General features: G+C 37.7%; 1 protein-coding gene across 1 annotated transcript in view; it reads right to left on the bottom strand.

The window, feature by feature from the left end:
* The window catches only part of lin28b (lin-28 homolog B (C. elegans)), a 49,407-nt gene extending 40,543 nt beyond the window's left edge, over positions 1-8,864 (bottom strand). The window contains exons 1-2 of the mRNA XM_060906581.1: positions 8,855-8,864; positions 8,038-8,216 (exon numbers count right to left, since the gene is read on the bottom strand). Of these exons, the coding sequence (XP_060762564.1) occupies positions 8,038-8,216; positions 8,855-8,864 (189 nt within the window). The remainder of the gene's footprint in view (positions 1-8,037; positions 8,217-8,854) is intronic.
* Between the last annotated feature and the right edge of the window lie 6,787 nt (positions 8,865-15,651).

The following is a 15,651-nucleotide window of genomic DNA, read 5'->3' as shown; positions in this document are numbered from 1 at the left end:
GAGTGTGTGTGGCGGCTTTAGAGCTCCGGTTCTGTCGGTATTATTTATAATGATCATCAATCAGATAAAGAAAAAAAAAAAAAAGAGAAGCTTTTAAAATGAACTGTACAGTCAGGAGGGGGAAAAACACGGCAAGCAAGCAGTGCACAATGGAACAAATAATAATAATAAAAACAATAACAACAGTAATGACCACGTTGATATAATGCAAAATGAAATCTTAAAATCTAGCCATCTGAGTGTAGCGAGGAAAATTAAGCCCTTAGGATACACACGTGCTTTAATCACGTTTCCATTAGTGCTCAGAATGGTGTATAAAGGCAACTTTAATTAAAGTCTTGTTTTTGAAACCACGTCCTGCCCGTTTACACAACGGCTTATACGTAAACCAATTTACGCCTTCCAAATTAGTATTTCCAATCTCGTCATTATTAACGTGCGAACGCAAAACTAAATTAACCGAGTCGAGATCAAATTCCTATCCGAGATTGATCTTTAGCCTTGCTTTATGTTAAATATATCTGAAAATATAATACAATACCTCACACCAGTTTGCTTTTTGTGCTGGTTATATTTACTTGGATAAGAATTGTATTTTGTTGTATTTGATACCGTGTGTGTGTGCGCGCGTTTGCGTTTAATCTTGTAGCGATGCCCTGAAGGTCACAGCGTATCGATCTGAAATGAGCCGATTCACCTGCAGATGTTTATAATGCACAAATAGGATACTGATGTAAACAAGACTTGTGTGACTCACGTGTGTACGGAGTGGAAAGGTAAAAGTGTGCACCTAAGTGAATTTAATTCATCAGTTAATTTTATGCATGATGCACGCTTTATAGATATTAATTAATATTAGTATTCCACAGTCAAGGATTGTAACGGAAACATTTTACACGGTTTCAATAATGTAATCTAAACAATCCACGCTGTTATAGTCAACGAAATAGAATATTATACTTATTATTAAAGGATTCTTCGCTGAAGGTGAAGCGAATATCGAGACGAAATCGAGTCGTTTTGCCGACTCACATAAAATACTTTGTTTTGAAATCGATAAAATCGATAAATCCCAATTCCACCTGCCCTTTGAATAGTTTTAGACCAAACTTCGTAGCATCTTTAGCACTTTTCAGAATAGCATTTTCTTTCATCATGTGTAATTCTTCCTTGCTTATGGTTGAGCGATTGGCCGCCATTTTGCCAAGTCGCTCGAGGTGACGATCGAGAAATATCTGAATTTCCTATGTATTTATATCAATTCCGTTAATTAAATTAATGTGAATTATCTGACTAAAAACGGAACAATTTAAAGTTGTACCCAACCTATACATTTACTAACTTAATCATGACGTATTTATAACAATTTTCATGACATTCCAAAGAAGCTAAACATGCAGAACTTTACTAACGTGACTTCAGATGTTTAAGAAAGTATTGTAAAGGTTGAAGACACAAAATGAACTTTATAAAAAGTAAGACGGTGGCATCATTCCTTCCTACATTTTTCACAGAAACACGGAACAAAACTAGACAGCCCAGCTCATCACAAAGTTAGCATGTTGCTAATAAAGCAGACTTTATGACGATACGGTATTTATTATCATACAGCTCATAACCACCACTGTTATTATTATTATTATTAAGATAATGATTTTTATGATCATTACTACTTAAATATGCTTCAGTTAACTGTTTCAATGAAGGTCAAAATTTTCCCCAAAAACACTGAGCAAAACCAACACTACAGATCAAAACGAAGCCTGGTTAGGCAACAGTTCATACCTAGGGCACTGTTTTCAGGACAATAATATGTTAAAATTATTTATTAAATTCATTAAAATTAGACATTTACTGATTAGTATAGGTAATCGTATGGGGCCGAGTAAAGTTAAGGATTAATTTCACGAGTGATTTCGAAGTTCTGAAAATTGCACGACTCGGGCAATTTCAAAACTTTGAAATCACGAATGAAATTGAGCCTTAATTTTACGAGGAACCATACGATTACTTGTTTATAATATATAGGGCCAAATTCATACTTCGGAAGCTGTTCAAGTTCACAACATTTGTCATTCACGTTTTCTGAACCAATCAGGGCGCGAGACTATCTTGCACGTTTGAATCAGTTTCTAAAGCATCTTTCATCATGACACGGCGACAGGACACGACACGAGGATTTTGAAAGTGATCCAATGCTGCATTACTTTAAGAGAGTCTGGTTTGTAGTTTTCCTCATTTTCTTTCCTCACTTACTGCATAAAACCGCGATAGCACCTTGTCTAACTCACAGCATTCATACGCCACCAGAAAGTCGTTCATTTGTCTTTCTGCGGCCCATTTCTTAAACACGGAAAGCCAAAAATTCGTACTATTTTTGGTATTTTCATTTTCGCTTGCAGCTTTCAATTGTTTATATGATTTCTTCGTCAAATATAGCGAAACGTGGCATTGCTGAGTCAGCAGAGTCAGCCATTTTGTCGACAAAATTCGCTGATTTTTGTAACCGTAACCAAGCAACAAACTAGCCAATAGCATTTCAGAAAAACAAAAAACCCTCCTTGATTGACCAATCAGAATTGAGTAATTTGGCCCCATGTATATAACCAGGCCAAAACAAACCATTATTATATGCTAAGTATAACATACACTACTGTTCAAAAGTTTGGGGTCACTTTGAAATGTCCTTATTTTTGAAAGAAAAGCACTGTTCTTTTCAATGAAGCTCACTTTAAACTAATCAGAAATCCACTCTATACATTGCTAATGTGGTAAATGACTATTCTAGCTGCAAATGTCTGGTTTTTGGTGCAATATCTCCATAGGTGTATAGAGGCCCATTTCCAGCAACTCTCACTCCAGTGTTCTAATGGTACAATGTGTTTGCTCATTGCCTCAGAAGGCTAATGGATGATTAGAAAACCCTTGTACAATCATGTTAGCACAGCTGAAAACAGTTTAGCTCTTTAGAAAAGCTGTAAAACTGACCTTCCTTTGTAGCCTAGTAAACTAGACCCACCCGCCTAGCGGCCAAAAATATTTTTGCCTACGAGTGGGTCTAGCCTCGTACCATATCAACAAAACACCCCGGGCATGAAATCGTGCCCGCCAATCACAACGCAAGGTTTTTGTTTGGATTCTTTGGGCGGGCTTTTGCAGGAGTGACGACAAAGCTGCGCGACGCTGAAGAAAGCACAACAGGAAAGATGGCTACAGCTATTGAACAGCGCTCGTTTGACTCTGCTTTGGAATCAGTTTTAGAAGAATTAGACTTGGAGTTTTCGTTGAAACATGAGCAGGAAGAGGCTCTCCGCTCATTCCTTTTCAAGAAGGACGTTTTCGCTGTTTTGCCGACCGGCTATGGCAAAAGTCTGATCTACCAGCTGGCTCCGCTCGTAGCCAAAAGGATGGGGCTAGTTTGTGCAGTACGAAGAATTAATAAACAGCTTTGAAACATGACTTTTTGATTGTTTCTTATTTTCCCGTTATTTTAAATTTAAGGGAAATCATTTCACCAAACACCACTAAATAAAAACTCGCAAAAACAGTTTAAGCAAACTCTTGAAAAAAACTTGAAAAAAAAAAATGAGTGTATGTTAAGTATGTGGTACAGACTCCAAACTTGTGGTCATTATCTCCAAACTTCTTAATATCTAGAACCTGTTTATTAATTAATACGCGTTTTGAAAAATTTTTTATTTCAAGGTCTCCCCCACTGCTTTCTGTCGCTCTGACTACGTCACAGTCACTGTTGCGCTGATTGGTCAGAGCGTTGTCCTATACGCACAGAGACAGTTTGAAAGACAGCGGGTTGTTCCTACCCACACCCTTCGGAAATGTCTACGAGCGAGGCCAGACTAAATATTCACATTTAGTCTGGCTTGCCAGGCTACTTCCTTTGAGCAGATTAAGACCCCGTCCACACGTAGCCGGGTATCTGCTAAATCGAAGATATTTTTCTACGTTTTGGCCTGTCATCCACATGAAAACACATCAAAAACGAATATTTAAAAAAACTCCGGGCAAAGTGAAGATTTTTGAAAACCCCATGTATGCCTTTTCGTGTAGACAGAGATAACCGGAGTTTTGCGTTTTAGAACGTCACAATCTGCGCCAAAAAAATTACAACAAATCTGCCCTGACGTCAAACGTGCGACCTTTGTTTACTGCAGAAGCCAGATTAAGCATGGACAAAGAGTAATGGATCGGAGTAGTGCCTTGAAAGCGTTAATTATTGTGCAGGTGCTATTTACATGTTTAATTTTAGAAGCCCAACTACTGACAAGATTCCCAATCAACGGTTTCTTGCGTCTTTTGAAGTTTATACTCCAAAATTGTGTTTAGAAGCAATTCTGTCTCCGAGTCTGTCCAGACGAACGAGCTTGGCGCCATGTTTTATGTTTAGGCGGAAGTGACGCCAACAGAGGGCTATTCTGATGTGATTAGGGGGTAGGATTTGGGGAAATAATGCCATCTACAGGTTTGGAATGCTTATGAATGTGATTGAAAACGCAGATGTTCGGTTATGTGTGGAAGGGATTTTTTTCGAAGACGAGGTGGTGTGGATAAAACATTTTTATAAACGGAGGGGGGGGAAAATGTTCGGTTTTAAAAATACCCGGCTACGTGTGTACATGGCCTGAGTTTCTGGAGCATCACATTTGTGGGGTCGATTAAATGCTCAAAATTAGGGCTGTAACGATATGCGTATCGAAATCGAAATCGCGATATGCAGAGCCACGATCCGTATCGCGATACAAGAAGGCAGAATCGCGGTACACCCTTTCAAACTTCTCCTCAGCCCAAAAACAGAGGCGCTTCCAAACATCAATTTATGAATACTTTACTTTTTATTTAAATTACATTTTAAACTTACTTAAATTACTTTTTTTTTAATATCTATTAGTAAGTCGTTTTTTCGCCGACCTGCGACAATCTTCTGCGAGTCACGCAACGTCCACACTCGCCACTGGCAGAGCATTCATTTCTTTTAAGCGGTCGCCATTCTGGTTGCGACGCGGGGAGCGAATCTGTAAACAAGCAGCTCATTGGCTGGCTAGGTGTGCCACAAGCCAATCACAATCACCTGACCGGAAAGGCATGCAGTGTTGCCAGATTGGGCGGGTTTAGGTGCTTTTGAACATATTTTGGTGTGGAAAACATTAGCAATATCTGGCAACACTGAAGGCATGTCTGCTTGGACGGAAGCCTTCTGCGCCAGTTACATTTTGACACGCGAGCAATGTTTCACCATAAAAATTCCGTAATTTCCATCTGTTTTCCGCGATCACAGAAAATCATTGGCCCTATGAGAGCGAGACAGTGAGAGAGCCACCCCCCCCCCAAAAAAAATCTTAACGGATTTATACGATTTGGAAAAATGACTTTTTCAGAACCGAAAAAAACAGAGCTTGCGGCTCAACAATATTATTTTGGATATACATTTGTTTGTTTTTGCATACATATTACTCATTCTCTGCAGTGGTCTGAATTATTTGTTATTAAATAGTTAATGTAAGTAAGTAAATGTTAATAAGTCAAATTTACTACTTTAAAAAAACATTTTAAAAAAAAATCACGGGCGTATCGAATCGTGGGTCAAAAATCACGATACGAATCGAATCGTGAGTTCGGTGTATCGTTACAGCCCTACTCAAAATGGCCAGAAAAAAAAAAAACGTCTCGACTGTATTTTCTAGTCATTTTACAACTTATGGTTGGAAATATAAAAGTGTGACTTTTCATGGAAAACTACACAAAATTGTCTGGGTGACCCCAAACTTTTGAACGGTAGTGTAATTCTGGGGAAAAGTCTGATGAAAAACATTTTAATCAAATATTACTGTTTATTTTTTTTTTTTTAAACTGTAAAATGAATTCATTTCAATTTGAAAAAAAAAAATCAGTAAAGCAAACATATTTATGAGCATGCAGTTCAGGAAGTGGTTTACTGTGATACTAATAGCTTCAGGGAAGCTAAATGTGAAAACTAGCCTCAGGAAAACGTCACCTATCAGGGCTAAACTCATATATATACGATTATAACTTCTTAAACACGCCGAATAAATTCCAAACTCGTGTTTTAAGAGCAAAAATAAAGTAAATAAGAGGCACAGTGGTTTAGTCAGTCAGGTAAAATAATAATAATAATAATTATAATAATATATATTTTTTTAATCGCCTCAGCAGCCTGCTCACGCGCATCTTAACGGTCTCAATTTCAAAACATAACCGTCTCATTATGACGTAGCAGCCTCGCGCCGGTTTAAACCCGCAGAACCTGGACTTAACGCGAGCTAACGCCGCTAGCAGAGCACCTCAACCGGACCCGAGTGAGAACAGGCTCCTGCTTTAAGCTACTACTAGCATCGGATGTAAACACTACAGCACATCACGACATCTGGCTCGAACCTGGACACCAGAAAGAGAAAGGAAACGCCACAGGAGCTAGCATAGGAACCACCAACTCGTCAAGAGCCGTGAGGTAAAACCAAAACAAGCCCGACATTTCTGAAGCAGCTCCATCATTCGACTGAACATCTTCCCGAAGCTAGGTTTCAGAAGAGCTTCATATCCTCTCCAAGCCAAGACAATTAGGCCTTGTGTAGCCTAATTAATCTTTTACCAACTGGCCCGTGACGTCATAAAACAGAGAGTTCTTATTAAAGTTCAAGTTTTTTTTTTGTTTTTTGTTTGTTCGCTCCACCACACACACACTATATGTCATGATTGAGTTCAAAACCTAGACCCACCACACTGTTGGGGTATCCTGGACCCTGATGGTGTCACTAATGCTGCGTTCATGTGCTATGGGAAGATGATATTTTCCAGTTGTGTTCACATGCTTTTGTTGTTGTTGACAAATTAAAGCTGGTGGACCAGATTCAGAATCAGGCCTGTTATTTGGCTAAAACAATTCTAGATTGCCTTGTTCATCAGCTGCAGCAGGAATACGAGTTCTCAAAAGTCAAATAATGCTGAATATTTCCTCATCAGGGGTGGCACGGTGGTGTAGTGGTTAGCGCTGTTGCCTCACAGCAAGAAGGTCCTGGGTTCGAGCCCCGGGGCCGGCGAGGGCCTTTCTGTGTGGAGTTTGCATGTTCTCCCCGTGTCCGCGTGGGTTTCCTCCGGGTGCTCCGGTTTCCTCCACAGTCCAAAGACATGCAGGTTAGGTTAACTGGTGACTCTAAATTGACCGTAGATGTGATTGTGAATGGTTGTCTGTGTCTATGTGTCAGCCCTGTGATGACCTGGCGACTTGTCCAGGGTGTACCCCGCCTTTCGCCCGTAGTCAGCTGGGATAGGCTCCAGCTTGCCTGCGACCCTGTAGAAGGATAAAGCGGCTAGAGATAATGAGATGAGATCAGATTTCCTCATCATGACAAGTAGAGATTTTCTTAACACATTGAATGCCACGCAGTTTTTGGAAATTTGGCTGTAGCCACAATGAGAGTAGCCAGTATCTAGATCATTGTTGGCGTTCTTTGGACGGCCACAGAATATTTTGTATTAGGCTATAATATACAGATTATAAATAACATGACTCGTTTAAAAGGTGAGAGTCAGCTTTCCGTAGGTGAAAACCACTTCTTTCTTGGTTCATAAACTAGTCTTGTACCGCTCGCCGCCATGTTGAAAAGGTTAAAGTTCATCTCATCTCGGCAACTCGTGTATCAAAATTTCATGTGTGCTTTCCATGTCGGCGTTTGGTATTTACCATAATTCCCATAGCACATGAACGCACCATAAGCCTCGTCTGTGAAGATTCTCAGGTCATCGTAAACTGTGGGTGGTAAAAGAGAGCAACTGGACTTGCTTGAAGATTCTTCTGATGCTCCCTACTAGTCAGACAGAACCGAAGAAGCCTTTCGGATGAGAGGCGAACCGTCTTCAAGCAAGGCCAGTTGCTCTCTTTTACCACCCACAGTCACTAAGCCTTGTAGCTCCAGAAGGTGCCATCTGTAATATCCAGAACGCTGAAACCCAGCCAGCAGAGGTCAATACCATGACCCAACCCGAGTATCCTAGTGGACTCACCTGGTGCACAAAGACGTCTAATGGTGGCTCCACTGGACGCCCTTCACTGTGGGTCATCGATATAAATCCAAATCCCATGCGCACGTTGAACCATTTGCAGTAGCCGGATCCAGCCAGGACCTGCCCCGGGCTCCGTTCCTCCTGCCCCGGGCACTTGGTGGCGTCTCGGCCCGGCCCTCCTGCAACACAATCCCGGTGAGGGAGTCGGTAATCAAGGTTGGAGTTCCGGCAACAACCTGGAGTGCTGTTCTTGTTTTCTTGGTTCAACACACACACACACACACACACACACACGGGCAGCAGATTCTCAACGTGTGTGGGCCAAAAATGGAAATTCCCATTTTCTTTTTAACCCCCAGACAAGGTGTGAACCTGGAACCATCACTGGCCCAGGGGTCATTTAGACAACTGAAGCCCTGCATGATCGAACTCATCCCCTGCTTCATCACAACTACTAGTTTAACTCTGGGTTGTTGGGTTTTTACGTCCACGTGCACATGGCAATTGAGGTGCACTTTTTTTTTTGAAGAGGGGAGGGACTGGGGGCAGGTGCGCATGCGATCAGGCCCCCCCGGTCCCACCTTCACGCATCTTATTACCGACTACTCGAGCGAAAACCCGTTCACAACCGACCGCGCGTGCGATCACATGGCGTAAACAAACAAACAAACAAACAAGTTTACACGTTCGGCTACAACTACCCCGACACCCGCCTTCATTCCTGCGCGAGCCATGTTAAAATATTCAACTTTTTTTATTAATAATAATAATAATAATAATAATAATTTGAAGAAGAATAAGAAGGATGAGGGTAAACCTTCGGCCATGTTTCCCCGCGCGCGCACCCTCCGTGCTCCTGCGAAGTTCCTCCGATGGAAAAAAACCACGTTTCCGTCGGCGATCGATGGTGAGAATGGTGGTGGTGATGAAGGTGATGATGATGAAGATGATGCGCGTCACCGTGGATCCGACATTGCGATTTTCGAGCGCGAGCTCGCATGGTACAGCGTGCTTCGCCTCTTTTGATGTTTGCTCCTCTCTCTCCCGTGACCTCCTCCTTCTCTCTCTCTTTCTCTCTCTCTCCCTCTCTCTCTCTCGCTCTTTCTGGTTTCTGATTGGCTCCCACCCTCGAACACGTGACTTGGGCTCCATCCAAACCCCCAAAAATCCCACCACCGTCCTCGATGGTTGAGTACCTGTGATGCGTGTTTGTCCCATGGTGGGACGTGAACTTCTCTCGTCCCGACTTTTGTCAATCTACAAATAACTCTGAGTTATGAACTGATTATGTGTTCAGCTCCAAGACTGGTGACATATCAGACACATCAGAGCAAAGTCTGGGGGGCTTTCACTCAGAATCCTTTCCTGAGATCATGATCCCATCTCATCTAATGCTGGGTCTGTAACACTTAACAGGGATAAAGTGAGACAGCATGCAGCTTTCCCAGCTGTTAAACACTGATGATTGGAAGAGAGAGAGAGAGAGAATAAACACTAAAATGTGTTATGGCAAAAAAAAAAAGCATAAAGATTTTGTATCAGTAATATGGGAATAATGCTCAAACCATATGGAAATCATTTCAACCTACTCATCTTAATCTGCATATGCATACTAATCCAAAACAAAAACATAATAGAGACTTACGGAGAAGAAGAGGATAAATCTAGCAAATTTATCCTCTATCAAGTATTTTATAAAAAATTTTTTTTTTCTGAATACTCATTCTTGCACACCTTTCTAAACGTTTATCTTGTTTGACGGTGTCAAGGCGAAGCACGAGCCGAAACCTTTTTGCAGAACAACACTTTGGATTTTTCTTTCTTTTTTCCTTTAAATCTTTAAATAATTTCCTGTTGTTGTTATGGACTTTTTTTTTGCTTTCTCATGAAAACATGTTTTTCATCATTTTAAGAATGGTCTGCACATATTTCACAAGTCACAAGATGTTTGTCATCTTCTTCTTCTTCTTGCTGCTTGACTCAGAGGGGTTTGAATCCACTTTAGAAGAGGGAATCAACAACTACCCCCACCTTCCATCAATCCCCCCCCCAACCCCTTACTCTAACTCAGGAATTTCACTACCCCCGCCCCCAGACACAGTGGGCGTGTACCAAACTGAGCACCGTGTGAAAGTTCTGGAGATGTCGGGTGTGTGTGTGTGTGTGTGTGTGTGTGTGTCCGGTGGCTTGGGGGTGGTCGGTGCTCGGGTCACGGGTCACTTCAGGTTTCCACTTGTCCTCCATTTCCCATTCACCTCCATCACTGACTGAAAAGACTCCTGCGGTAATCAGAATATTTATATCTTGCATAAAGCCGAGCGCAAGTTTTCACACCCCTGAGAGAGTCGTTTTTAAAAACCTGATATGTTTATTTAAAAAATTGTAGACCGTCTAAGAAAGAAAGTGCTTTTCTTTGTCACTGGTGCAGCACCATGAAGGACTCATGTTTTGTCCGTTCACAATCCCGTAAAAATAAAATAAAAAATATACACACTAAAAGTACAAAATGTACATCGTTGGTCCAGGGTGTCCACCGGCCGTGAAAGTGTACCTTTTGTTATTTTTAAAAATGGAAAAACATGTAGGAAAGATACAGCAGATGAACGATGATGTACTTAGTTGCGTACCAGCGAGAAGGAAAAGTCCCATGTGGTGGATAAAATATTTATTTCTATACATTTAAAACCTCAAATCTCCTCTACGACAAAACAGTAAAGATCAGCAATCAGGAGATTGTGTACATATAGACCAACAGTATTTCCAAAGCTCCTGCTCATAAATACAGGACGTTCACGTGCAGCTTCTACGTTCTAAAGGTGTATTTCATGATACACTCTCAGTGCTTTTCTTGCCAACGGTGTGAGACATGTCCTTCCTTGATGGTACCACACCATGCACTGAGTACCTTTATTCCTGAGAGTAGAGCGGGTACTTGGTTTTTTTTTTTTTAATATGTCTGTCTGCGGAAAAGGTACTTAAAGGTACTATATGGAACAGCGTTTCCTTATAAAGTATAGAACGCTTCTCTAGAAGTAGAAGCTCGTGCCAAGAAGCTCGAAGAAATTCTTCTACATAAAATATCTATTCTACTTGCAATTTCCCCAACCACGCCAATGTAGTGAAACACAAAAAACATTGGTATCTACTTTCAAAAAGTGCCGTTTCTCTTTCAAATACGACAAATAGTCCATTTTGTTGGAAGTTCCACACTGTATTAACGTGTCAAAACGTGCCTCCTGACCTCTCAGAATTGTTTTGGTAGACTGTCGCGTTGTTACAGGACACGTTTCAGTTATAACTTTTTAAAGCGTTTGTTCCATCTGTCTGTTTGAGGCGACAGAAATTGTGTCATCGAGCTAGAACTTGCCGAGTTGTTTACATGCACGATGACGATAAACGTTAACCAAGTGTTTAGCCGTGTTAAATATCAAACTTTGATGAAGCCAGCAAGAAAGACTGCAATAGATAGATAGATAAACATTTTCAAACAAATTGAGAAGTTTGGATGAGGTGGAAATTCACTAAATTAGTAACTAGCCTTGTTTTTTTTTTTTTTAACTTTCATTGAACAGGAAAGAGGTAACTAGCTAAGAGGTAGCTAGTGTGTAGGGATTAGCAATGAACAAATAAAGTAACAAAAATCCATCTATAATGATATAATATCACGATACATTATGTTGATTCGATGTTACAATTTTGCGCCGAACCCATCTTTTCGTAAAATTGTTTCTTTTCATTGTTCAACAATCAACTTTAATACTAAGACTAACAATCAAACAGTTAACATTAGTTTTGATTTTCACTCACTTTAAAAAAAAAAAAAGCAGCTGGTTTGCTGGGAGTTTGTTTGAAAATGTAAAGCTAATGTTTCGACATTCAAACAACACTATAAACAGTGAACAGTAAGCCGTAATAAATTAAATGAAACGGAGTCAGTATTTGGTGTGAGGCGAGGCAAATCTGTTTGTAGCATTTAATTTTGTGCTGGAAAACAAAACGAATGTTTAGGACTCTACAATGTTTTTGTAATGCTTTGACTCAATGTAGAAATCATCAAATAGAAATCTATAACAAAGATTGTATGAAAAAATAGGGTCATAGGCTTATTGAAGTCTGCAAGTATCGTGACGTGATGGTTTTTAATCACATCTCCAAGACCTGCACGTCTTTATTATTCGTGTTATCTTTTCAAAAAAAAAAATTAAGCTTTAGTGAAAATGTCCAAGCGAATTCAAACATTGTAGATCCAAAAATCTTATAAATATCACTGTACCAAATGTTATCGTTAAATCTAGCCACAGAGTTACAGTTACACGTTTTTGTTATGTACAACTGCAGAAGCATCATGTGATGAAAAGTATGTTTTGCTTGGCTTTATTGACTAAATAACTACATTATGATGTTTTATATCCTGTCAGGTGTGTGTGTGTTGATGATTTTCAGATTATCCACTGAAGGAAGGAAAATCTGTTTCGTCATCCATCCTGTACGTTCCGTATCTACACGTTTATTATCTGATGAGTTCAGAGCCGATGTTCAGAACTCCTGGATACTGGATCCACTGAGACGTTGCAGAGGTAAGAAGCACAGAAACGGCTGGGGAGTCGTTGTATTTTTCTCTCGAGGAATTCTTTTCTATTTCTGAATGTATTATACACTGTAAAATATAATAAGTTGACTTTACTTAAAAAAAATATGCAAAGTCGTTGCCTCAAAAAAAGTCATTTATGTTGATTTAGATAAATTAGATTGGGTTAACTTATTTTTTGTGAGTTTGCAGTACTCAAATTAACTTAGATTAGTTTGATTACATTAACTTATTTATTTTGAGTTTGCAGTACTCACATAAACTTATATTAATTTGATTACATTAACTTATTTATTGTGAGTTTGCAGTACTCATCTTATATAATTTTGATTACATTAACTTGTACTGTAAACTTAAAATAAATAAGTTAATGTAATCAAAATTATATAAGATGAGTACTGCAAACTCACAATAAATAAGTTAATGTAATCAAATTAATATAAGTTTATGTGAGTACTGCAAACTCAAAATAAATAAGTTAATGTAATCAAACTAATCTAAGTTAATTTGAGTACTGCAAACTCACAAAAAATAAGTTAACCCAATCTAATTTATCTAAATCAACATAAATGACTTTTTTTGAGGCAACGACTTTGCATATTTTTTTTAAGTAAAGTCAACTTATTATATTTTACAGTGTAGATTATAATGTACTGCAGTTTATATTTCTAAATATTCCTTTTCGAACAAAAGTTAAATGTTACGTCAAAATGTCAGCAGAACAGATTTCACACGGTGCACCTGACACTGCTGAAACCACAAATACTGACTTTCTTTAGTTTATTACTCTTTATATTGTATTTATAATTTATTTATTTACTATTATTTATTACCATTTTCTATTTATTACTATTCTTTCCTATTATATTATATTATTATTTGTTACTATTTTTAAGTAATAATATTTATTTTTATTTATGATTTATATTTAACTATTGAGGTTGTATTTATTACTATTTATATATTACTATTTTATTTGTTACTCTTCACTATTATTTATTTATATAATTTTATTTTCCTGTTTACATCATATATATTACTATTTTTATTAATTACTATTTATATCACCATTTTTATTTATTTATTACTATAATTTATGACTATTTATCTTTTATTTCTTATGATTTATATTGTACTGTTTATATTGTATATATTACTATTTATATATTACTATTTTTATTCGTTATTATTCATTACTATTATTTATTTAGTTAGTTATATTTATTATGATTTATAATGTACTGTTTATATTGTATATATTACTATTATTTATTACTATTTATCTTTTATTTATTATGATTTATATTGTACTGATCAGATTGTATATATTACTATTTTTATTTATTAATATGAATTACTATTTATATTAATATTTATATTTATTTATCTATCTATTTATATTTTTACAATTATTTATTAATTTTTTTTTATTTATTATGATTTATATTGTACTGTTTATATTGTTTTGTATTTAAATTAAGACACTAAGGACACGCCCCTGCAAGCTTCCTATAGGTTTACTTTCCTACTGAATACTCATCTTGATGGTAGATTTAAAAAATATATATATAGTAATGTTTTATTATTATTATTATTATTATTATTATTATTATTTGAAGGCATCTGTGCTTTAAAGCATTTCTTAGCATGTTTCCGAGCCAAGGACCGTATTTTTTTTTAGTGATTTGTACTAAATGTACAGATTATGTTATATATATTACAGAAATATTTTTCAAACAAACTATTATAGATTTCTATTTTATGACTTCTACATTATCAAGTCAAAACATTACAAAAACATTTTAGAGTTCCAAACGTTCAGGGTTTTTTTTTTTTTCCAGCACAAAGTTAAATGTTACAAGAAAAAAAAAAGTTTGTAATGTGTCTGAGGAGCGTATTCCTACTTTTAAGAGCGCAATTTTCAGATTAAAAAAGAAAACATAATGAAGGCGACTCAGTCAAAGTGTCCAGAAGATCTGGGGCTGGTTCAGGAAGACGCTCAGTAAAACCTCCAGATCATTTCATTAGCAAACTGCACTCACTGGACCTGAGACGGACAGGTTTTATTTTTTTAAGCCGACGGATTTGCCTCGTCTCGCACCAAATACTGACTTTGTTTCGTTTAATTTATTACGGCTGACTGATTACTGTTTATAGTGTGTTTTTAATGTTGAAACATTTCATGAAATTATTTTTTAATCCATTTTTGATCAACAGCATTTCTTTACACGTGCCGAAGACTTTTGCACAGCACTGTATATACTTTTTTAGTATTTTTTAATAGAATTTGTAATAATAATAATAAAGACAGGTTCATATTTTCCAGGTTATTTGATTTAAATATCTAGATATAGCTTGAGAATATTTATATTGTTTAAAGCAAAAATTTTTTGAACATATATTTTAAACATTTGTTTGTAATAATCCTATGGAGTAAATTTTATCGTAGTGAAACCGAGCGTTACGAAACAGGGGAAGTAAGTGTGTTTATAAGGGTCATCTATCTGTTTATTTATCTATTTGTTTTTTACTCCGGTATTCAGGAAGATGTAGTCAGGTCAGGTTGTCCACAGAGACTTTATTTGTATTTCATATTCTGTATTTAACGTAAGACCCTAAAGGACGCCCCCGTGGATGTTTTTGCGCGCTTCCTATAGGTTTATTCCTGATGTATTGATTACAGAAGGTGCTGCAGGTTCGCTGAAGTGTGTGAGCTGTTGTACACGTTATTCCCGTCATATCACAGCCATGAAAACACACACACAGATCAGCGCCTTGACGTCCTTCCCTCTATACTCCTGTCTTACGTCACGACGTCTTACGCAAGGCATAGGCTGCGTTACCATAGTTACCATACATGGCATTCTATTTTTAGACATTTCCCCAGTAAAGGCTCATGAATTCAGTCAGCAGTGTGTGTGTGTGTGTGAGAGATATTTTTAACAATTTTAAAAATAAGCATTATTAGCATTTAGTTACAAAAGAATGATCCGGTTGACACTGCGACATAAACGCACACTTTTATT

This window comes from Neoarius graeffei, chromosome 2 (genome assembly GCF_027579695.1).
Source record: "Neoarius graeffei isolate fNeoGra1 chromosome 2, fNeoGra1.pri, whole genome shotgun sequence".
Classification (NCBI taxonomy): Eukaryota; Metazoa; Chordata; class Actinopteri; order Siluriformes; family Ariidae; genus Neoarius; species Neoarius graeffei.
This window is presented reverse-complemented; position numbering and strand designations above follow the sequence as displayed.